The sequence below is a fragment of the Miscanthus floridulus genome, chromosome 8 (genome assembly GCF_019320115.1).
Source record: "Miscanthus floridulus cultivar M001 chromosome 8, ASM1932011v1, whole genome shotgun sequence".
Lineage (NCBI taxonomy): Eukaryota > Viridiplantae > Streptophyta > Magnoliopsida > Poales > Poaceae > Miscanthus > Miscanthus floridulus.
Window position 1 is genome coordinate 166,991,976 of NC_089587.1, and position 26,195 is coordinate 167,018,170.

Sequence of the window (26,195 nt, forward strand, 5' to 3'; positions counted from 1 at the left end):
GACAGAAACAAACAAGGTAGGCTGAGACAAGCAAGACAGACAAGACAGTAGCAGAGGCAAACGCAAATAGAGGAAAAGCAAGGAGACATGTGTGGACTTGCCACCCATTTCAAGCACGAAGAGGGGAGCAGGACAGGATGGCACAGCGTGGCCGGTAGCGGCGAGCACAAGAAGGAAAAGACACGACGTGGGCAGAGCAGGGCCACGTGCTCTCCTGGGGGAATTTTAAGCAAAGCAGTACACGGCAGAGCCACGATGGACGACGTAACGATGCATAATTGCAAAGCAAGGCGAGTACGATGAAGCCATGTCCAAAAATGTAAGTGAAGACTGCTAAACTGCTGCGCTATCTCACGTCCTTAACATGTTTCACACCAACCACATAAATTTATGAAGCGGTCAGACGGGCAGCTGTCGTGGTACGTTACCAACTTATCATAGGGACTAAAACGAGTCTATACTTAAACACATCACTAGACCAAGGCTATATATATATCGTTCTATTTATTAATGGATTTTATTTTATTTATAAAAGTTGCTTTTCATGCTTAATCTAATAGAACAAACCATTCAATATCTATTGGCTAGATTTGTTGCCCGACATTCCTAAATATCTTTACGCATAGAAAAATTTTAACTTGCGCGTTTATTTGAGTCCATAAACTAAGTCATACGGGATTCGCTTATCGCATCAAGTACATTTTAAATCAAACATTCTGAGAAACTTGTTTCAAAAATTTTACTTAGGCCTAAATCATGGTGCTAAACACGCTCGTAACACCAGGGGTGTTACTGTTAAGTGCATTAAGGATGAAAGGAAGCATCTCTTGGTGAAGGAGGATGAGATCCGACATCGATGGCAAGAGTATTTTGATAAATTGTTCAATGATGAAAATACGGACACAACCTTTCAGTTGGATGACTCTTTTGATGACACCAATAGGCGTTTTGTGTAGAGAATCCAAGAATATGAGGTCAGAGAGGCGTTGAAAAGGATGAAAGGAGGTAAGGCGATAGGACCAAATGGTATCCCAATCGAGGTGTGGAGATGCCTCAGGGACATAGCTATAGTATGGCTAACCAAGTTGTTCAACCATATTTTTCAATCGAACAAGATGCCTGACGAGTGGAGGAGAAGTATATTGGTACCGATCTACAAGAATAAAGGGGATATTCAAAGTTATACTAATTACCGAGGAATTAAGTTGATGAGCCATACTATGAAGCTATGGAAAAGAGTTATCGAGCATTGCTTGAGGGCAATAACGTGGGTCTCTATGAACCAATTTGGTTTAATGCCTAAAAAGTCAACCATGGAAGTCATTTTCTTAATAAGACAAGTTATGGTGTGGTATAGGGAGAAGAAGAAGGACCTACACATGGTTTTTATTGACTTGGAGAAGGCTTATGATAAAATACCAAGAAATGTTATGTGGTGGGCTTTGGACAAACATAGGACATGTACAACAATGTTGTGACTAGTGTTCGAACAAGTGATGGAGACACAGATGACTTCTCGATTAGGATAGGACTACATCAAGGGTCAGCTTTGAGCCCTTATCTGTTTGCTTTAGTGATGGATGAGGTCACAAGGGACATACAAGGGGACATCCCTTGGTGTATGCTTTTCGCAGACGATGTAGTACTAGTTGATGAAAGCCGGACATGAGTGAATCAGAAACTGGAGTTATGGTGGGAGACTTTGGAGTCCAAAGGTTTTAGACTCAGTAGAACTAAAACTGAGTATATGAGATGTGACTTCGGCGCTACTACTCGAAAGAAGGAAGATATTAGTTTGGAAGATCAAGTAGTGTCTAGGAAGGATACCTTTTGATACTTAGGATCAATGCTACAGAGAGACGGGGATATTGATGAAGATGTTAGCCATAGAATCAAAGCAGGGTGGATGAAGTGGCGCCAAGCATCTGGTGTCCTATGTGACAAAAGGGTACCACGGAAGCTAAAAGGCAAGTTTTATAGGACGGCGATAAGACCTGCTATGTTGTATGGTGTAGAATGTTGGCCTACGAAAAGACAACATGTTCAACAGATAAGTGTCGTGGGAATGCGTATGTTGCGTTGGATTTATGGTCATACAAGAAGGGATCGAGTTTTGGAACGATGATATACGTGATAGATTAGGGGTAGCACCAATTGAAGAAAAGCTTGTTCAACACTGGTTGAGATGGTTTGGACATGTCCAACGGAGACATCCAGAGGCACCGGTGCGTAGTGGAATCCTAAGCCAGGATAGTAACGTGAAGAGAGACAGATGAAGACCGAAGTTGACTTAGGTAGAGGCAATAAAAGGAGACTTGAAAGGATGGAATATACCCAAAGACTTAGCCTTAGATAGGAGTGCTTGGAAAACAACTATTCATATGCCTGAACCTTGATTGCTTATGCTGTGTTTCAACTCTAACCTACCCTAACTTTTTTGGGACTTAAAGGCTTTGTTGTTGTTGTTTTGTAATGATAAGAAAGTAAGTTTATTAGCGTTGAGCCTAGCAAAAGAGAAATCACCATATATTGGGCCCTCCAATTTCTTAAGGAGTTTATATAAAAGATTTGCAACATAATGAAGACCTTTTAAATATCATGCATGAGTCACTGGATATGTTAGTTTGCTACTGTTCCAAATTATAAGTCACTTGAGCGACTTATAATTTGGAACGGAGGGAGTATATCTCATTGGACATTTTTTAGTCTACACTAACCTTGTCGAGCAACTTATAATTTAGAACGGAGGGAGTATATCTCATTGGACATTTTTTAGTCTACACTAACCTTGCCTTCCAATACAAAGCAGGAAAGACGGTGTCATGTCATGTTCACATATTGCCCCATTTGCGTGCCCTTAAACCCGGCTTGATCCACTTCTTTTTTCATCCGAAACAGTGTTTTTCTCTCACAAATTCCTACAGCATTTCTCCAAACCATCTAAATTCCTCCAGAATTCCTCCAAGCGAGGGCCTGTTCGCTTGGAGGAATTCTGAAGAAATTTAGATAGTTTGGAGGAATGCTGGAGGAATTTATGAGAGAAAAACATTGTTTCGGACGAAAAAAAGTGGATCAAACCGGGTTTGCTTGATTAAAAGTTTAAAACACATTGCATATCAGAGTAACGTTGCAGTGCCGGTATTGAAGATTTGAGGAACTGGAGCAAAGTTATAGACAACGGCTCCTTAAAAAATAAATATTATAATAGTGACATAAGCATATGAATATTACAAAAAACACATCTAAAATCAGTTATTCATATCAATCAATTTAATATTTACAGGTAGAAATTATTATGTAATGTTTTGTGGCATTTAACATATACTCCATCCATTTCATATAGCTATGGATCTAGAAAAGTCAAAATGACATAATTTGAGACGAAGGAGGTAACCTATAATGAGATTGAGTAAACAAAAGAAAGTAGGAATAGCCTAATGACATAGTCATGTGGATGAAGCCATGTTGTACAAGCACATACATTAGCATATTGTCCGCCTAGGACAACTACTATACTGACATAGATAGGGATGGCAATGAGTTTGGATCCGATGGTTATCATCCACTCATACATAAAAAGAGCATCTAGGCTCTAAATGAAATTTGGTGAAAAGACACGTTCAAACACTTAAGTCCCGTCTGACACAGCTCCACACCGGCCTCTGGAACTGTTTGGAACCTTTTGGTGCCAAACGGAGTAAAATCAAACGGTTTGACCCAAGGAGCCCCAAAACGTGTTGAATTGTTGAAACAAAGAATACGCAGAAGTGGAGCTAAAAATGGTGATTTCACTTAGCTCGACCTCGCACAGGTGAGCCTCAGCGAGGACCAAGGGCCATTTTCCCCACACAGAGAAGATGTGAAGAAGCACATGGGGAAAAGTTCGAGCAGATAAGGAAAGAAATAGGAAAATAGGAAAAAAAATGTATTTTGGTCTTTTTGCTCTTTCTATTCACTACGATGAGCTATTTTCCTAAACGATTTTTAAAAACAGCTTTAGCTTCACCGGTTGAGGTGTTCATGGAACTGAAAAAACTGATCCATCAGTAAAGTGGAGCCGTGAACTTATCAACCTGGTTTATCAGGTATGATATAGTGTTTTTCTCGTACAATAAATCAACGAACAGTACTTTTTAACCTGGCTTTTCTGTGAAACGAACAGGTCTAAATATTTTTTCTTGCTATTTTTTGTTTAGGATGCTATGACGTCTTTTTTTTTGAACAGAGGGATATTTTTTTTCTTAGGATGCTATGACGTCCACTTTTTTAATCTAGGTGCCACAGTCCACGTCAAGGCTTCCAAGTGAAAACTAGAATCAGTGTCACGTGAGAAACTTCAGAGCACGTTTAGTTTCCGGATTTGTGAGTGGCCAAATAATTAATGTGTTACTGTAGTGTTTTGTTTGTATTTGTGAATTATTATCTAAACATTGATTAATTAGGCTCAAAAGATTCGACTCGTAAAGTACAACTAAACTGTGCAATTAATTTTTAATTTCATCTACATTTAACACTTCATATATGCACCGTAAGTTTGATGCGATGGAGAATTTTTTTTTACGGGAGTTCGGTGCCGAGACGTACTCCGACTATGGACGCAATTAATCTACCGCTGCAACACGTTCTTTATTTTTATTTTTATTTTAAATTTCCGCAATCCGCTCCAGCTGTCCCGCCTCTTTATTTTCACGTTTTCACTGCCAGTCCGCCCAGCCTCATTTTCGCGTTTTCACCGAGGCGCCCCGGTCAAAACAAATTGGCGAGGTGGCGCGGGTTTCAAAAGAAGCCGAAAACCATCTGTACCCACCGACCAGTAGGCCCTCCGATCCTCCCAATTCATTCCTAGCCAATAGGAGCCCAGCACCACCCATCACGCGGATCGTGACTCCGCCTCCACCTCATCGGCGCCGTCCATTCCCATCCAACGCCACTCCGTCACCGTGCCCATCACCGAAAAAGTTCCCGGCTCCGCTCCCCACCTATAAAGATCCGCTCCATCCCAACGCATCACATCACTCCCAAATACCCCAGCAAACCAACTCCTCTCCAAATCCACCGCCGCCTCCGGCTCGCCGTCCTCCGCGCCAAGCACCAAAGCTCCCAATGGCCCGCACGAAGCAGACGGCGCGCAAGTCGACGGGCGGCAAGGCGCCCCGCAAGCAGCTGGCGACCAAGGCGGCGCGCAAGTCGGCGCCGGCCACCGGCGGCGTGAAGAAGCCCCACCGCTTCCGGCCCGGCACCGTCGCGCTCCGGGAGATCCGCAAGTACCAGAAGAGCACGGAGCTGCTCATCCGCAAGCTCCCCTTCCAGCGCCTCGTCCGCGAGATCGCGCAGGACTTCAAGACCGACCTCCGCTTCCAGTCCTCCGCCGTCGCCGCGCTGCAGGAGGCCGCCGAGGCCTACCTCGTGGGGCTCTTCGAGGACACCAACCTCTGCGCCATCCACGCCAAGCGCGTCACCATCATGCCCAAGGACATCCAGCTCGCGCGCCGCATCAGGGGCGAGAGGGCCTGAGCGAGGCGAGCTCCTCCTCCCATTGAGGCCGTCGTCGTCGTTGCTTGCTTCGTGCCTGCTTGTAGGATTTGTGCTTGTCTTGGTTTCCTTCTGGTGGCACTGGCATGTTGGTAACATTATGCTTGTTCGTAGTCCTAGAGAGTTGTTCGGTCGCTCGGTAACCTGCTTGTTTATCTTGCACTGATGCTGATGTTATGGTGGTCTGTTATTTGTGGAAATGGAATTTGCTATTGAAATCTCTCAATCCCATTAGCTTGTTCGGTTACTCTTCAATTTTGGGGGATTGAATCTCCTGCAAGTCTCCAGTTTGTTTCGAATGGGGATTAACTGAACATGGCTTTAGTGTGTTCAATCTGGGATTACCTTAGGTTACACTGAATATAGGTGCTATATTAGTTGTATTCTTTGGATAGAGTAAGTGGCATTTTACCCTTGTTTAATTTCATGCACCTCGACATTCAGGCAACCATTACCCAAAACCATTATTTCGCACTTCCTGAACACTAGTGATTTTGAGACATGATTTCTGCTAATATCTGAATTTGATCGTTTCATTAGCATGCTGGCTGCATGCAGAGTAGAGGCACTACTCGATGCATGCATGATTTCTGCAGCCGGAACAGTATTTTTGAAGAGAAAAATACTGTTCCGGCTGCATTTTTGGAGCATCGAGTAGTGCCTCTAAATTTCTTCAGAAAAATACTGTTCCAAAAATTTTTTGGAGAGAAAAAATTCAGCCAGCATGCAGCCAGCAAACAGGTTGGAGACTTTCTCACTGCTAAATCTATGAACACAGCGAATAAACGAGGAATCATAATCGTTTTATGTTCCTCAGTCACATAGTGAACATGCATTGCAAGGGTGCAACATGCATGCCAATAGCTGCTGGCACGTTACCAGATCGACAAATGACTTTGTACGTTTGCCATAGGCAAATTTGGCCGCCAAAAAGCGTTGGCTTCACTGCCTTATCCAGGAAGCGAATAAGGGTCTGTTTGGGTTGTGCAGGACCTTCTAAAATTTCTGTCACATCGAATATTTGGACACATGCATAGAGTATTAAATATAGATTAATTATGAAATTAATTACACAACTTGCGACTAATTTGCGAGACGAATCTTTTAAGTCTAATTAGTCCATGATTTGATAACGTGGTGCTACAATAAACATGTGATAACGATGGATTAGTTAGGCTTAAAAAATTCCTCTCACAAATTAGCCTCTATCTATGTAATTAGTTTTGTAATTAATCTATATTTAATACTCCTTATTAGTATCTAAATATTCGACGTGACATAAATTTTAGAAGCGACTAAAGAACCAAATACCATCTAATTACCTCCACTACAGCCTCTAGCCCCATCTTGTTGCCCGGTTATTCTGCAGGATTTCAGACTGCATTAAGTTGCACACAGTGGTAGTGTCGTATTACAAGTTTTCACTGAGGCCGGTTTGATCCTCGAAATTGAATTCATTCTAATAATTACAATATGTTTGTATATTTATTGTTAGGTATACAAAGGATATACCTATATGTCGCATTTCTACTGTACGGAAGTGAGTTGAAGAGTGTGCTATAAGTTAGAGAGTAGAATAATAGTATAGTGATTTATAGAATTCATTTCTATTTCCCACCCTATGAATTTAAGATAGACTTATTTGTGAGTTTAAGAATGTTATAAAATGTCAAATTTCAAGCCAAATAACATAATTCATTAAGTAAATTTCAAATGCTCCAAAATAAAGAGATTCAAACGGCCCCTAAATTCATTTTAGCACGTGAAACAAATGCACACACTAATTTGTATGGATGTGATTATAACATATGATTCCTTATGTTTTATAGTTTTTTCAAGAGTTTGTAGGATCGTACAGACTGAGTTTGTTCTATTCATTCAAAAATAGAAATCCTTTGTGATCATCGAGAAGATAAATCAGACACTTCGGCTTGTTCGGCTTACCCCATATTCGATTTGTTCGGCTTGTTTTTTCAGCTGGAATAGTGTTTTTCTCTCACAACAATTCAGCCAGAACAGTTTTTTTTAGCCAGTTTCAGCCAAGATTCACCAAGCCGAACGGAGCCTAGTGGAAGGTGATTTGTTCAACCTCAAGATCCATCTTCCTGTTAATAAAATACTATTATATGCTGTGTAAACTGAAATATAAATAAAGAACCATCTTCATGATTGCACTGAGCAGTTCCCCAACCAGTAACAAACAAAAATTGTCAAGGAATAAACGAAAGATTAATGCAGGAGAACATCTGAAAAGAAAATAAAGGTGAGAGTGTTTATAAGCTTAAAATTTGGAGCCTCTGATATTTTCTTTCCCTACTTTGTATTCTTTCAAGTCAATTATACTACACCCACAACGTTGGTACAAGTTGATGCTGAAACCCTCTCTTCTTTCAGCACCGGGTAGTACCACTGCGGAAACTATGGTACGTTAAAAAAAAGGTCAACATTGAGTCATCTACTTTCATCGACGCGGTGGAAGTAATTTTTTTTTTCTCAGCCGACGTTGATGCACTCGCGTGCGCAGGAAAGAAATCCTGGGCCTGGGGCTGGTGCTGGTTTAAATTGGTTGGTGCTGGTTTTTTGTGAGAGGAAAATACTGTTGACTGGCTGGTTTGGGCTTGTTAAAACCAACAAGTGAACAGGCTCATGTGTTTCTGACATTGGTCCCACAGCCACATATACATACCGATGCTCAACATTGTGCTGTTGAGATGTTTTCTCAACCATCGATAAAAATAGCATTATTCAGCCTCGAGCCCTCGAGCACACTGTGGGTAGTCTTAGGCAAATCTGCATAATGATGTTTGATGCTTAACGCTGTTACAGTGTACTTCGCACAGAGAAAAAATTATTGAAAACAAATCATACAACCAGGTTTACTCTATACCGTAGCTATGCTTAAAGTCCAACTAATCCATCAGTTAACTTGTCAAAAAAAAAAAAACCTAATCCATCAGTTCCAACTTCCAAGCCACCTGAATCAGCTCCCAGAATTAGAACAAAATATAGAAAAAAACACCCTGTACGTCATAGAGTCCAAACCCAGCACACCTCTGCCTCCGCCATCATGGCCATTTCAGACAAACCTGCTCCAACAAGTTGAAATAAACATGCAAATAAAATAAGATAGCAAATGCAGGTAGGGAAACTAGGGTACCGTTTAGTTCCCAAAATTTTGCAAAATTTTTCAAGATTTTCCATTACATCGAATCTTTGGACGCATGCATGAAGCATTAAATATAAATATAAATAAGACTAATTACACAGTTTAGACGAAATTTACGAGACAAATCTTTTAAGCCTAATTAGACTATGATTGGACACTAATTACCAAATAACAACAAAAGTGCTGCAGAACCATTTCGTCAAAAATTTCGCTAACTAAACAAGGCGTAGGTCGAATGGAGATGGGAGAAAAGGACGGTCGCGCTTCCGGATAGCAGCGGCGTCAAGGGCCGCGGGGTTCCCGCGGCGGGGCAAGGCACACAAGGTGATGGATGGAAAAGTGTCATGTAGCTATACGGCTGTAGCTAGAGCCGCTTTGGGCCAGAGTGTTATGTGAGTGGTAGCCCGTAGGAGTACGGTAGAAGGCTAATGACCTAAGACGACTAATGATCTGGTCTGCCTAGGTTTGTGTTATGGATTTCTGCTCAGCTGGTTGCAATCGATTCGAATCGTCGTCTCTTCCAGATAGTGAGAAACTTGACTAGCTCCAGCATCGTAGTAAGTGGTTGATCATGCTAAATTGGATATGGTTATTAATATGATGCTTTTGTCTTAATCAAGTGGTTGCTTTAGGATAGATGCAAACTTAGCTTAAAATAGCTCTAATAAACTTGACGCTAGCAAATTAAAAGTGGTAGAGCTCACTTTAGCAAGCTTTTATGCAAAATTGTTGTCAAGCCAAACTCCACCATGAAAAGCCTTGCATTCTCCTTGGTGTCAATTTATTTTTGTTTAAGATGGGTAAGTCTAGCTGAGTACATCATCATACTCAGGGTTTATTCCTCCTTGTTGCAGATGGCGTGGTATATCACGGTTACTACAAGAACTGCTTCTCTCTAGCTGTAGACGAGGAGTGAGGCCGCGGGCACGGCCCCTCTATGTTGACTCACCTATGTTGCTTTTGTGGGACTTGGTCATGGAACTAGCATGTATTTGAACTAAGTGGTCTATGTGTTTCAGAACTATGTTGCATCCGCTACTGAATTTAAACTCATGTTGTAATAACTATTATATTTGAACTCCGATGTATGTTGAACTACTTGTGAACATTATGTAACATGTGATGTGTGTATGTTGAATCATGTATGATCTTTGTTTGTATGCGGCTTAATTCAAGATCCTTCGTGATACTCGACGGACTACCGGATTTATATATACTCAAGTGTGAGAGAACGACTATCTCGACAGTTGCCATTACACTTGTGCTCTTATAGAGTGGACGGTTCTGTGACACCTAATGGCCTACTTGAGCAAACCCTTAGGACTTCGTAACCAGACTCTATTGATGAGGAGTGCCCTGCAATTCTCCCGGGCATTGATAAGTGGAGACCTTATTTACAACATCAGCATTTTGTCATCAGGACTGATCATGGGAGCTTACAACACTTGACTGAGAAACGAGTGTCTTCTAAATTACATGGTTAAACTCATGGATCTTCATACATTATAAGAAAGGGGCTACTAATATAGCTACTGATGCCTTATCATGTTGTGAATGTCATGAGGATGTTAATGTCATTTCAGCATGTGTTCCAACTTGGATTCAGAAGCTGAAAGAAAGGTTATGATGAAGACTCCTTCACTAAGCAATTGTTAACCGAACACGCAGAATCACTAGAAAATCAGGAAAAGGTTATTTGTTACATTATGGTGTTCTTAGGTATAAGAGTGTGGGTGGGCAATAATACCACTGCCCAAAGAGACATTTTGATAGCTTTACACAATAGTGGTCTTGGAGGACACTCAAGGATTAGTGCAACATATTCTAGGATTAAACAACTTTTTGTTTGGCCAAATTTGAAACATTCGGTACAACACTTTGTACAGCAATGTCAGACATGCCAGCTGGTGAAAACATAGTGCATCAAGTTACCAAGATTGTTTGAACATCTCCCAATCACTTCTCAAGCATGTGACATTACGAGTTTTTACTTCATTGAAGGACTTCCTCAGTCAGATCGCCATAGTGCATTGCTGGTAGTGATGGATTAGCTCACCAAGTATCGGCGCTTTATACCTATCACACATTCATTTATAATACTGCATATTGCACATATTTTACATGAATCAGGTATATAGGTTTCATGGATTGCCATGGGCTATTATCTCTAACCGAGACAGAGTTTTCACCACGGCAGTATGGCAAAAACTCTTCCTCTTGTCAGACACTAAATTGATAATGAGCTCTTCATATCACCCTCAAACGAATGGCCAAACAGTGCGTCTCAATTTGTGTGTGGAAGGATTTCTTCGCTGCACAGTTCATTCTTGTGATCCTAACCACGACAATGGAGTAAATGTATTTCCATGGCAGAATTTGGATACAACACATCAACATATTCTGCATTGGGAAAATCTCCATTTGATGTATTCTATGGCTACTCTCCAAGACAACTTATGTCAGTGCGAAAAGTGACCAACAAGTAAATATTTGTAGTTTTGCCGTGCGTTGTGATCGGATGTGGCCTAGCACTCAATGACACAGGATTTATACTGGTTCCGGTAACGTACCCTACGTCCAATTTTAGTCGGTCGGAGACTTTATTCCTGAGCCCAGGTGCTCAAAGTTTGCTGTGGGGTAATAAACGAGTAGGAATAAGGAGGGTATTCAAGGCCCAGTGACTGGGGCTCTAATATGCGCTAAGTATTGGAGTATGAACTCTATGTAGCTTTAGAGTTCTAGAGCTATGGAGCTGTTCGAATGCTCAGATTGTCTAGAGCCAGCCAGAGAGAGTCTAAATGACCGTCCTCTGTTGGGAGAGAGCGCATCTCCTTTTATAGGTGAAGGGGATGGACTTACAAGTTTAGAGAGAGAGAGAGAGAATGTATATGTGTGCTTCCTAACTTGTTGCCCACGCTATCGGGTACAAGACGGTCGTCAGTGCCCACAATACTGTTTATGTCAGACGCATGTGGCAGGCTTTACCGTGTTTGCCTGGTATGGCAAATGACGGCGCCCACAACACTGTAAGGCAAATGTCAGCGCCCACAACACTGTTTGGGTTCTGACATGCCTGGAAGGTTGCATAGTACCCTTCTGGCATGGCCTGATGGTACTGTCCAGCAGGTGTGCAGGATATCACAGGGTATGGTCCTTGGTATTATAGTTGACTTGAGCGCCTTACCTTATCTGCTCCGCCTGATCCCCAGGCCCTTACCGAGCGGGCGTCCACGGTCGGTTCCGACCGTGTTAGTCGGAGAAGAGCTGCAAGTAGAGGTTCGGCATATTCCCGGTCAGAGAAGAAGGTCAGAGTTGGATCATGTTCCTTCCTTGGCTAGGCCTTCCGGTTAGAGATCGGATCGTTCTCTGGGTCGGTCGTTAGGTAACTGGGCCGACTAGGGAGGTGCACGTTGTCGCTATGCTGTCTGCTGGGCCAAGTTTTTTGCTAGGAAGCGGGCCCATTAGGGACCCCGGGTTTATGAACCCGATAGGAGCCCCCGAACCCTTTTGGGACTTCTATGAAGTCGTGAAGGGGTTGTTCACACTCGTTTTACGAGCGCACCTGGTGGGTGTAAGATCGTGGGTCGCCATCGGGCGAGGCAGAGCGCCACCCCATGCGTCAGGCACGACCGAGGGGTCGGGCGAGACATAGCGCCAACCTGAAGTGTTGGGTGCCAACCCAAGCATCAGGCACGATCGAGGGGTCGGGCGAGACGGAGCGCTAACCCAGGCGTTGGGTGTGGCCGAGGGATCGAGCGAGACGGAGCGCCAACCCAAGTGTTAGGCATGGCCAAGGGGTTAGGCGAGACGGAGCGCCAACCTAAGCGTTGGGCACGACTAAGGGGTCAGGCGAGATGGATCGCCAACTCAAAGTGTCGGGCGCCAACCCAAGCGTCGGGCACGACCGAGGGGTCGGGCGAGACGGAGCGCCAACCCAGGCGTCGAGTGTGGCCGAGGGGTTGGGTGAGACAGAGCGCCAACCCAGGTGTCAGGGACCTAATACCGGGGTACCCAATGAGGTGGAGCTAATAACCATCAAACATTGATGCTTCCGAACAAGCGGGAGCGCAACTACACTCCTTGTCCATACAACCGAAGGTTGGCCGCACCTCACCCGACCCCCAAGGGCTGGACTCCGCCTCGCCCGACCCCCGAGGGCTAGGTTCTGTCTCGCCCGACGTCTGAGGGCTGGCTCTGCCTCGCTCGATGGCTGAGGGTTGGCTCCGCCACACCCGACGTCTAGGGGCTGGCTTCGCCTCACCCAACATTTGAGGGCAGGCTCTGCTTTGCCCGATGGCTGAGGGCAGACTCTGCCTCGCCCAATGCCTGAGGGCTAGCTCTACCTCGCCCAACGGCTGAGGGCTAGCTCCGCCTCACCCGACATCTTGGATCAGGCTCCACCTCACCTGATGTCTAAGCTCCGGGGCTAGCTCTGGCCCGCCCAACATCTACACCCTGCCCCCTCATAATGACGAGCACATGGTAAGATAGGACACTCAGGTCAACCATAGTACCGAGGACCATGCCCTTCGCACCTACTAGAAGGTACCGTCAGGATACGACGGGACAAGCGCTTTAAGCCCTCCTAGGCATGGTAGAGCCCAAATAGTATTGTAGGCGCCAACTTTTATCCTACAGTGTTGTAGGCACCACCATCTGCCCTCGGGCGTGGATACTAACACAGGCATACGACAACCACTACAGTCTAGGAGAGAACTCACATCGTCTATAGTGATAGACATATGGTCACTTCCCCGTCTACTCCCTGTAGGGTCACAACTTGGTTCCCTAGCACGCCGCACCGTCCACCGATGTGGGATGGGACATACCCACTTGCTGAATGAGGCCAGGGCACGGACTTATAAGGATCGGCGAACATACCATCCCGGACATGGTCTGTCATGTCAGCAGAGCAGGCATAAGGGAAAAGGAAGACCCGACTCCTTTGAAGGACCTTCTCCACCCTCTGGTTTTTCCTTTTTCTCCCATCTGTAATCCCTGCTCCCTCTTGGTCTATAAAAGGGAGGGCAGGGCACCCCATGGAGACAGGATCAATTCCACACACAAGACACAACCAAGCAGCAACCAAGCTCTTGGTATCCTTTCGACCTTTTCATCAGAGACTTGGGACCTGTCCCTCTCTCGGCCGTTTATACCCCCTACTATGAACCATTTTTGGTACTGATAACACAAGTAGCAGCAAACTGAACATAGGGACATTCTGCCCTAACCAGTATAAATCTTGTGTCCTTTAGTACACCATCCGAGCCTAACGCGCAATAAATATAAATTTACTAGTTGGTGTTTGTTCGAAATACCGACAGTTGACGCACTAGGTAGGGGCCTTTGCACATTCTAAATCAGGCCTTAGATGGCTAGCCACACAATCAGCTAGGTCCCGGGTGCACACGTGCATTTCAGTGACTTGGACTTCATAGTCACGGCGGGAGGAGAGTTGGCGTTGGCCCATGTGGCCATCCAATCTCTTCTCTCCATTGGCTTCAACTATAGGAGGTTTGAGCGCCAGCCCGGCATCTCCCTTGGACCCCAGCCATCTAGGGAGAACCCATGCCGCCTCACCCTCTCTCTAGAACACTCTACATGGAGCGCCCCGATGGCGCTTCCATTCAATCTCTGCAACACCACGGCGACCGTTAGTCACCTTGTGGCACAGCGCATGATCCCGTCCCTCATGAACAACGAGTTCGTGGGGATGATCAAAAGCGTCACGGAATCCCTCCATGGCCTCCTCGTGGAGGGGCCGGGGTCAGACTCTGGCTCTAACTCTAGCAGGGGGGCCATCACCCCTCCTAGAAATGTTTCATGGCGAGTACCCCCGAGGGACACGTTGAAAGCATCTCTACGGAGGAGGCTACCCTGGTAGGCAACCTCGGCGATGGAACCAAAGGGGAGACAGTGGCCCCACCTCACGTAGGGGTGGAGCAGCTAAGAGCCCAAAAGCGGGAGATCGAAGAAGCCAGAATCCAGCTTGTGCAGGAATGCACAGAGGTCGATCGGGAGATCAAACATCGCAGAGACAGTGGGCGCAAGCGCTAGGGCCCGCGATGTGAACGGAAGGATCATCACCAACGATGAAGCCCTTCCTTGCTTCGCCCGGGCAAGCTAGAATATCGCCACCATGATAGCCTTGCTCCATGGCCTTCCAGAGGAGAAAGGTCCTAATGGCTAGAGGGGGGTGAATAGCCTATTAAAAATTTCTACAACAACACTTAGCAAACCAGTTAGACAATTATGAGGCGAAGCGAGTGTTGCGCTAGCCTACTAAAAATGCAAGCCTCCAACCACAATTCTAGTTTCTATAGTTTCTAACCACACAATGGATATGCTACTATACTAAGTTAGTGTGCTCTCAAAGGCTAACTAAAGAGCCACACTAACCAAACTAACAAGCTCTCACAACTAGCTACACTAAAGAGCTTGATAACTAGTTTGTGGTAATGTAAAGAGAGTGAGCAAGATGGTTATACCACCGTGTCGAGGAATGAACCAATCAATCACAAAAATCAATATCAATGACGACCAATCACCTCAGAATCAAATGATGACACAATGATTTTTTTACCGAGGTTCACTTGCTTGTCGGCAAGCTAGTCCTCGTTGTGGCGATTCACTCACTTGGAGGTTCACGCACTAATTGGCATCACATGCTAAACCTTCAATAGGGTGCTGCATAACCAACACAAGATGAGGATCACACAAGCCATGAGCATTTCACTAGAGTACCTTTTGGCTCTCCGCCGGGGAAAGGTCAAGAACCCCTCACAATCACCACGATCGGAGCTGGAGACAATCACCAACCTCCGCTCGATGATCCTCACTACTCCAAGCTATCTAGGTGGTGGCAACCACCAAGAGTAACAAGGGAATCCCATAGCGAAACATGAACACCAAATGCCTCTAGATGCAAACACTCAAGCAATGCACTTGGATTCCCTCCCAATTTCCCAATCTCCTTCGATTTTGCGATGAACAACACATCTGGGTCGATTGGGCCACTATCGCGCACCCTAAACAAATGGACAGGTCGAGCGCGCAAATGGCATGCTCCTACAGGGCCTCAAGCCTAGGATCTTCAACCAGTTGAACAAGTTTAGTGCACACTGGGTCACCGAGCTCCCTATGGTGCTCTGGAGCCTAAGGACGACTCCCAGCCGGGCCACCGGCTACACACCTTTCTTTATGATCTACGGTTCCGAGGCCATCCTCCCAACCGACCTCAACTATGGTGTGTGAAGAATCAGAGCATATGATGAACGGGGAGCCAAGGCATCCCATGAAGATGCCATGGACCAGCTAGACAAAGCCCGCGATGTCGCCCTCCTACGTTCGGCCAAGTACCAGCAGGCACTGCGACGGTACCACAGCTGACGGTTGCAGGATCGAGCCTTCATTGTCAGGGACCTAGTTCTCTGCCTCGTGCAGAGCAACAAGCACCGCCACAAGCTCTCCCAACCCTAGGAGGGACCGTATGTCATCGCAGAAATACTCTGGCCAGGCGCCTACAAGTTGAAAACCATTGACGGCGAGGTCTTCACCAATGCCTGGAACATTGAGCAGCTGTCATTTTTACCCTTAAATAAACACATACTTTCTCTTATTAGTTTTGTCATCAAAATCCCTAATCTTTCGTGACATCCGCCCCCTGCAAGTGCGAGGGGTCGGGCCTCACTCGAGGGCTGGTATGAGCACGTTTACCTTGCAAAAACATTCTCTGTGTTGTCTTGCAAACATTCTCTGTGTTTTTCCTCTTTTCTCACGGTAAGTCCTAAGGGCTAGGATTTTGGGGACAAAATCTGAGTATAACTGGTAGGACTGTGGGAAGCCCACGCCCCAGTGGCTACGGTCTCTTTGCTCACCAGCATGATCAGAATTGACTCACCCGCACTCTGAGTCTTTTACGACCATAACTATGGGAAGGATCGAAAGTCATTAAACCTCTTTTGCCAAAAGAGGGAGAAGAGTTGAAAAGTTGTTTGACATAACAAAATTTGAGAACATATTTATTTTTGCACAAATTCATCGTTTACAAAGTGATTTCATCACGAAAAGGGATTGATGTATTCATGAATACTCCCTCCGTACCTAGAAAGGAAGTCGTCCTGGGCCTTGCCACCGTTTTCTCAAAGCATGTCGCTAAGGCCGTAAGATGGACTACTCGGACATGTTTGCCCCTGGAGAACATTTCAGCTACCTGCTCCCCCGCTTTGTTTCATGCGCCGCCCGTTCACTCGCCCACTAATCGCTCACCTCCCTTAATAGCGTCCGATCGAAGACCGACACCATCGTCTTCGATGCTTCCACTGACCGGACGTAGAACCCCAGCGTCCGGTCACTGCGTGACTAGCGTGACTAACTCCTTTTCAACTTAATCTTTTTCACCCTTGCTCAAATTTGCTAACCACCAAGTGTATCACCTTGTGCACATGTGTTAGCATATTTTCTCAAGCATTTTCAAGGGTGTTAGCACTCCACTAGATCCTAAATGCATATGCAATGAGTTAGAGCATCTAGTGGCACTCTAAATGCATATGCAATGAGTTAGAGCATCTAGTGGCACTTTGATAACCGCATTTCGATATGAGTTTCACCTCTCTTAATAGTACGGCTATCGATCCTAAATGTGATCACACTCACTAAGTGTCTTGATCATCAAAACAAAAAGACTCCTACCATTTATAACTTTGCCTTGAGCCTTTTGTTTTTCTCTTTCTTCTTTTCAAGTCCAAGCACTTGATCATCACCATGGCATCACCATCATCATGTCATGATCTTCATTTGCTTCACCACTTGGAATGTGCTATCTATCTTATGATCACTTGATAAACTAGGTTAGCACTTGGGGTTTCATCAATTCACCAAAACCAAACTAGAGCTTTCAATCTCCCCTTTTTGGTAATTGATGACAACCCTTTAACAAAGATATGAATTGAAATTCAATTGAATCCATGTTGCTTGTACAAGCATATTTACCATGTGTAAAAGAATATGGACAAGTTTCATGAACTCCTAATGGTAGCAATTGCTCCCCCTACATATGCGCTAAGAGTTTGGATTGTAGCTTGCACATATGCTTAGATAGGAAATTTAGGAGACAATGTCTACCAAATGATGCTAAGGTATAAAAGATGGACCTTTGAAGCGTGATACCAATTGGAGTGCACCAATATACCATCCTTAGCACCATGGTTAGCTTAATACCACTAGAAAATGAAATCACTAGATAACTTATGCATGCTAGTTTTTTATTTTATCATTCAAACTTACAACTAGCATACACCACACAAGCATGTATATTGAAATTTAAAACTTGTGCCGTGCAAGCAAACATATGAAATGCACATTCAAATGCACCATACAAGTTCATGAGCTTGCTCCCCTACTTGTGTGCTCAAAATTTTAATTGATTCATTTCCTTTGTCATATTTCTCCCCCTATGTCAAGTTCTCCCCTTTTATTGTCTTTTCATTATCTTAGTACACTAATATCTTTGTTTTTTCTCACCATGTACTAATATCACTAATATCTTTGTTTTTCTCCCCCTTTGTCATCAATGACCACAAATGTTCAAAATGTAGATAGGTTGAGATTACCAATGTCAATCAATGGGGTGAGGATCATTTTTCCAAATTTGGTTCAATCTAGATCATTTGCTAAAGGTATTTAACTCGGTTTGATCCAAGGACAAGCTTCTTCACACCTCCAAATAAGGGTTATCTTGTACCATGTTGAGTTAAACACTTATAGCTTATTTTCTAGATCAAATACTAGGTTTACAAGCTCACAAACATGTCATATGCTACCACTAGATCAAAATAAGCATATAAGCAATAGTGGTACCATATAATCATCAAATTCATTTGATTTTCATGAATGAGCCTATGTAAAAGCCTTATTATAATTATATAAAGCTCGGGAGGCCAGTTCCTAATCGGCTAAAGCAGGTGAACCGCCAAGACACTGAATCCAAGCAAGTCGTCAAATGTGCAGTTTTTGCAATATGATGTCATCGGCTCAGAAAAAGAATATCACCGGACTGGAAGCAATTTGAAGCATGAAGAATTCATACTCCGGATTGGAGGGGCATGTGTTGACACCAAAATTTAGCAAGCTTGCCCTAGAAAGGAGATCAACCAATGATGTCAAAAGCAAGAAAAGGATATTTGCGAGCTGGCCAGAAAATATTCTTTAGTATATTTGGAGATACATGCAAACTGGACTTTATGCGAAAGAAGGGAGACGTGATTAATTGGGTCACGTGGATATTGCCTGCGTGTGTGTGTATGGAGATGGGCCAACTGCTGAACCTAAGACCAGCTTGAATGTTAATTTATTTACTCTTCTTCGGTTATTATTCGAGCACAAAACACAATATGGCAAGAAACGACAAAAGTACATCATGAGGATAGAAGAAGAGTAAGATTAAAGCAAAGGGGATATATATGTATAGGTGATCACCAGATGTTTGGCTATTATAGGTACTCATGCAAGTACGGCCAATTAATATTTGGCCACGTTTATTTTATTTACTTCATCAGTTAATATATGGATATATGCAGCTAGTGCTGGAATAGGAAGTAAGAAGGGAACAGGAAGGAGAGAGTTCAGCTTTAATACTTGAGAAAGGAAATACTTTAATATTGTTTGGCCGACCTATAGAAGGAATTAACATATCTTTGATGGAGATGTGAAGCTTCCTGATAGGCCGTGCTTGAGTCCATGCACGAAAGGAAAGGAATTTGATTGACGTCTCTTGGTTGCTGACGCAGTGAAGATGCAAGCAAGGAAAGATAAGCTCAACAAGAGGAAATATATACATGCGTACGTCGGCAGATTATTTGGCCGAAGCAAGGAGCAGTCGTATGCCTTTTGGACTAGTATTTTAGAATATTTTATCCCATTTGCAACCAAGAGAAAATTACGTACCTCGTAGGGAAGGTCGTCGTATCTAATTAGGATTTTGTGTCAGCTCAGGGTATAAATATAAACCTCTAGCCATTGTAATAGACATATCTTATCGATCAACCAAATAAATACCCATACCAACTCTTATGAGCAGAAGTAGAGTAGATTTCGATGGGTTTTTTGGGCAAGCAGGCCTGTATCGGACGACCTGACCTCCGGTTTGTTTGTGAGTATCCGTCACGACTTATATTGTTACTTGTGAGGCTGCAACAGATGACTGATCTCTTGCAAGTCGTAGTATAAGTTAGTTATCGATCTATATTATTATTTATAAGGCTGCAACAGACGACTGATCTCTTACAAATGGCGATATAGATTAGTTATCGATTCGTATCAACCTTTACAAGGCTGCAACAGACGACTGATCTCTTGTAAATGTTGGTATTAATCAAAGTTATCGATATTGTGTTAAATAGTTTACTGTTTAATATAATATCACCAATTGCTCGATCTAGATTGAGATTTATTGGTCTTACTATTTTAATCTCTTGTCTGCTGATTATTATCACAGTTGAATTCAATTCTTGATATTAGATCTTGTTTGATGACTAATCTAACTCGATCTTGATCGTACATGGCGGGTGTTTGAAGTCGTGTTCTATTAAGAGATAGATTCATTGATCGCCAGTATTCGGTATGACTCCGTTATCAATGCTACATCATTCAACTCGACCTGTTGATAGCGTGTCAGATTAGACATTGTCGGTTAATAAATCTATCTATTAAGAAGGGCATGGCGTCAAGCCACCGCTATTTCTCCATCGGTTATTTAGCCGATAGCCTAAGCTTCCACGCGTATAACATGCCTTCCTGATTTCTTTGTTATGTAAATAGATCTATCGACTACTGGTCTCTGATCTAGGGTCCTACTATCAATGCTGCATGAGACGACTCGAGCTGTTGACGATACAGTAGATTGAGTCTAGTTGTTTGTAGGTTTATTTATACTCAGCGAATGAGTGATAGCATGCTATACAACAAGATCATCGGAATCGTCTGTTTTAGCCGATAGCCCTATTTGTCGAGGATGTACTGACTATTTATATGCTTTTATTTGTTTATATTTTAGTTAAAGCTAGTATGTTTTCTTATATGTATGTTTACACGCCTATGTGTACACCTCTTTCACACGTTTTCATGTTCATCGACTAAGTTAAGATCCACGTAACCGAGTAAATAATAATTGTTGATATGCTTGTTTTACTTACATTACATCATGACCATGCTGGATATCGACTCTCTAGTTGATAGCCTTTTCCTGCTGGTCATTTGGTCATATATTTGAAACTGTCTGGACAAACACTGGCATATTCCACCTTAAATTACTGATCAACTTTCTCTCCTTATCAATTGCAGGGTCAAATTGACTAGCACGCCCTCGGTCATGACCATCCGGTCCAGTGTCCACTCCTAAGCCCGGAGAGAGCTCGGGTTCTGCTCCACGCGATTTCTCTCTGCTTGCTTCGTGTGTGCTCCATTGACGGTGGAGAACGACTCGTCGCTTTTTCACCATCCACAATGAGCCTTGTTTTTTTTTGCATAAAACAGGAGGGGTTCCCCCTTAATGGCATTTTTTAAAATGAGCTGTGCATATACTCCTGCCATTCTTGAACAAGTCCTAATAGAACACAATGTTGTCAACCCATTTAATTCAAAAGTCAAGACATAGCAAAAAATGACTTGATGCTAACTAGCAAGCTCCCACCGAGATTATTCAAATATGTGTACACATAACCAAACTAAGAACTTCATAGGTGATGACGAACCTTGCGATGAAGGTGTTGTACAAGGTGTTTTGGACCTGCACAAATAAAGCAAGCCTTGTTATGCATGCCCAAGCTCCAGATGAGTACATATTAATGCTGTGAACTCAATAAAATATGAGCAAACCGATTGTTCTGGCCATGTCTGGCACTCGATTGCATTTATAATATCTTTTTACATATTCATAATACATTATTACTACATTTACAATGAATTCTTTAGAGATATTATTGGACACAGTGATGTAATTTAGGGATAATAGAACTTCTATTTCTATGGATTGCAGATCTCAGAGAAATATATGCCAAATTGTTCAAAAAAATTATAAATTATTTCTATGGATTGCAGTTCTAAGAGAAATATATGCCAAATTGTTCAGAAAAAAATTACAAATTATTTCTATAGATTGCAGATCTCAGCAAAATATATGCCAAATTGTTTAGAAAAAAATACAAATTATTTCTATGGATTGTAGATCTCAGAGAAATATATGCCAAATTGTTCACAAATGTGAAAAACAGAACATACTAAAACGCAGATGCAAATAGATGCAATGGATCGGAAGCTCAAAGAACAAACGCCGATAATATTTTACGGTCATAAAATCACATGATGGGGACGTCCAAAACAACCAAATGCCCGTTAGTTTTTCTCTAAAATGTACTGAATGAAAACTAAAAGCTGTGACAGATGTTTCCATATGATAGTTCTACTTCCAAAAAGAGGTCTACAAAATGTTATCTTTAACTATTGGTCCTAAATGGAATACAAACACAATGAGCAAAAAGAGTTGTCGTTCTGCAACAGGGTGGAGGATAGGTTAGACTCAAAGGGGACCAGGGTCAATCCAAAGTTTGTTTACCTTAGATGTGCGGGAAACGGCAGTCGGAGAGATGGAATTGGACGACCAGCAAAACGGATAGCGGGCTCGACTATCGCCCGCGAACGGTGGAGCGGGGGTGTGGGGAGCCGGCGAACGGTGGAGAGGGGTAGGGAGAGTCGGCGAACGGCGCTACGAATTGGATTTATGGAGGAGAGCGGGTGGAACGGCAGGGCGACGGCGAGAGGGAAGCGGCTCCGGAGAAACGGTGGAGCGGGGTGGGGGGAGCCGACGAACGGCGCTGCGAACCGGATTTATGGCGGAGAGCGGGCGGAACGGCAGCGACGGGCAAGGCGATGGCGAACGGGGAGCGGCTCCATTCTAAGCAGGTGGGAATGAAAAATTTTGGGAAAAGTTTTTGCCGCGCGCACTTATATACCGGTTCATTTTACACCGCCGGTCAAAACCGTAGGACGACGGTGCTACGTCAAACATCACCATTGGTCCCACCGTGGACTGCGAACAAACGAATGGAAGCGGACACTTTGCCAAAACCAGCAGTGATGTTTTCCACTCAGCCAAATTAGGGAGAGGAACGTCCGTATCAAACGCTGATACCCAATTGCCATGTTTTCAAGGCACTTTAGAAACTCTAATTTTGGTTGCCAAATCAACTTGATTGGTTTATACTTGATACCCAAAATTGCCATTACGAAATATATTGCTTGTGGCCAAAATTTGCGACTGTCTAATTGGTTAGTTGCCAAAATTTGCATTCTAATGTAGGAACCGGCAACTCAAACATTGTACTAGCTAGTACTTTAGGAGAGTTAATATCATTAATATAACATGACTTCTATTACATTATAAGAGCAATGTCATCCCACTGCTGGAAGTCATTTTCATATATCCTACTTCTACATGACTTCACAATATAAGATCAATGACATCCCACTGATCGAAGTCATGATTGCTAATCTAGATATAGCTCCTGTGTGAATTGGCACACGTCAAGCGGATACATAGAACTCCTAGCAACGATGCATGGCGTCCTCATTACTCGCTAGATTCCTCCTCGTCAGCAATGGACTGTAGCATCGCCGGTGAGGGGTAGTGCGTCGGCGAGGGCATCGGGACCATCGGTGCCGGCGAGGGCAAACCAGAGCGCGCTAGGACCGTCAGTGCCGGTGAGGTCGATGGTGCCAGAGATGCCGGAGAACCACAGAGCATGTTGGAGGGCGACGGAGGGAGCTGCGAGCAGGGAGAGCAGGAGGGCGATGGAGTGAGCTGCCAGTAGGGAGAGCGGGAGGGCGACGAAGGGAGCTGCGAGTAGGGAGAGCGGGAGGGCGACGGAGGTGCCGGAGAACAGCGCAAACGGTTGGGAGGTGAACGAGAACGAGAGCGAGAGCGGGAGGTCGACATGGCAACACGATGGGGATTGAGGAGGGCGTGGGTGGCGGAGTTGCAGTAGAGGGTGAGAAGAATGGGGTTTCTCACCGGACCTGGCGTGTGCGGGTGGAGAAACTGGTACTGGGCGTTTTAATAACGGGAGCGGCCCTCCGCTTCTATCTACCCTACTAATCCACTGACATTTTCTTTCCTAGATCCACACCAAAAAATGTCTCCCGCTGAGAAGCCCCCCTCCATCCACTCAGAAAAGTATATATAGAAAAACAACATCTTCAAAATAGACCGTCTAGATTTACTTTTAGGCATTCTCTCTTTACCCACTCAAATCGAACGGTCCATATTTAGGGGTGTTTGGATCCGGCTACTAAAATTTAGGAGGTGTGTTGGGAGGATGTTGCATAGGATGTTCGGATACTAATAAAAAAATAAATTACATAATCCATCAGTACTCCACGAGACAAAATTTTAAGCCTAATTAATCCACCATTAGCATATGTTTACTGTACCAAAAATTGTCAAATCATAGACTAATTAGGCTCAAAAGATTCATCTCACAAATTAATCGTAAACTATGTAATTAATCTATATTTAATACTCTATGCATGACAGCGACTAAAATTTAGAAGGGGCAACCAAACAACCCCTAGTGTATCAACCTCCTTGTCCTCCTCATCCTCCCGTGTGCAACACCGCGATTGCCGCGCGCGACTCACGCGCCCGATCTCCCCTAGCGGTCGCGCTCGCCAGGTCTCGCCGCCCCCTGTAATGATGGCACACCCGCTCGCTGCTAGCGCTCACGAACCAGCTGGCCCTGCCGCGATCGCCCCCTACCGCCATTGCGAACCCGCTGGCCCTGGCCACGGCTGCTGCTGGCCTGGCTGAGGGCGCAGCCGCCGGGGGCCTACCGGGGGCGCTGCCATCGGGGTACGGCCTACCCGTCCTCACCATATATTCATCTCATTTTCCCATCAGCGCCGTCGTACCTCCGAGATCAGCCCACTGACAGCGTGGCCGCCGGCCAAGCAGAAGGCCGGACGCGCTCCAGTCGCCCGACGCCGAGGGCACGAAGGCCACTTCTCCTCCAGCGGCGGCGGCGAGACCATCAGTCGCGCCACGAGCAGTCACTTCCTCAGAGTCATTGATGGCAGCTCCCGTCTCTAGCCCATGGTGGATCTGGTGGCGGTGGCGCCCCATTGTCCACCAGCGGTGACCCTGAGGTGACCGTATGCAGCCTCCAGGCGGTGGCACGCCGCTCGGTCAGGCGCGGCCTGCCAGTGGCACCCGGCGACTGCGTGGACATGTACTTGAGCATTAGTATCTAGATGCAGCAACTTCTTGAACCGGCATGGAGGTGACTGTGTACAGGTGCAGATGATTTCATTTTTGTAATTTCCCTCGTGCTATATAACTAATATAGATGAGATCCTTGATGGAGTATGCGATTTATGCTGCCCTCCCTCTCTCAGGCCTCCCTTGATTCTGATCTCTGAACCCATGCGAAGTAGCTTTTTATGTATGCATGGTAGTAATTTGGTGCAAAATTTAATAGTATTTGTAATTGGCCTCCCAGATCACTACTGTCTACGATCCCAGGTGTTAGAGGGCGCTTTACTTGATAACACACATTCTAGATGGAATAGCAACGTCAAGAATCTGCATACATACTTGCATACATACTATTTTTGCTTGAATTTGTTCCTCTATCTTCATACAGGTTATTGTCTAGCACATGTGTATGGTGGCAATGTTGTTCAGGGTGCGATGTCCTCTCTTCATCAATCCCTTCCTTCCACATCTATGTCTCCTTCCGTTCGTGTCTTTGGTATTAGATGTTGCCTACTGCACCCATGGGCTCGCCCAAGGACTTACCGAAATCAGGAATTGGATCGTAAGCACTGTTGTTCTCTGGTTCCAATTATTTGATTTGTTTTGCATATTCCATGCTCTGATGGTTGCTTTAGCTGCTAATTTGGTGCTGATCATGTACGGGTATTGGGTAACTGTTGAGTGTCAAATGCAATTTCGTTGTGATCATACCGTGGAATTGAAAGCTGACTAAATGCTCTATTGTCAAATGCCCAAGTTCATGTGTGGTTAGTGATGATGCCATGATATTGATTTAGGCACCTGTTGAGTGTCAAATGCCCAGGTTCATGTGTGGTTAATTATATTTCTTCTAATTGATAACTATTGTTATATAGAAAATTCCAAGCAGCATAAAAGTGATTAACATAAAGGTATGCTGCACTTTATTTCTTTTCCAATATTTTCCTTTATATTAGTTTGGTCTTTGTATACTCAAATATTTTTAATACATATTGTACTCCTTTTGTTTTCATAAATATGTGATTATCAATGTTTCTATTGGAGATTCTTTAATAATGTTGCAAGATCTTTACATCTTATATGGGCCAATTGGTGCTAAAAAACTTTATGGTTTTACTAGAAGATGATGGCATTGAGGGCTTTAGTAGTTAGTCCTAAAATCCATAGGGTACAGATGTTGAGTCGAAGGGAATC

At 44.1% G+C, this 26,195-nt stretch overlaps 1 protein-coding gene across 1 annotated transcript; it reads left to right on the plus strand.

Moving 5' to 3' along the window:
• The first annotated feature begins 5,017 nt into the window (after positions 1–5,017).
• LOC136473934 (histone H3.2) lies at positions 5,018–5,758 on the plus strand. The gene has a single exon (XM_066471552.1). It carries the CDS (start codon positions 5,104–5,106, stop codon positions 5,512–5,514), a length of 411 nt encoding a protein of 136 aa, XP_066327649.1. The 5' UTR covers positions 5,018–5,103; the 3' UTR covers positions 5,515–5,758.
• Positions 5,759–26,195: the final 20,437 nt, after the last annotated feature.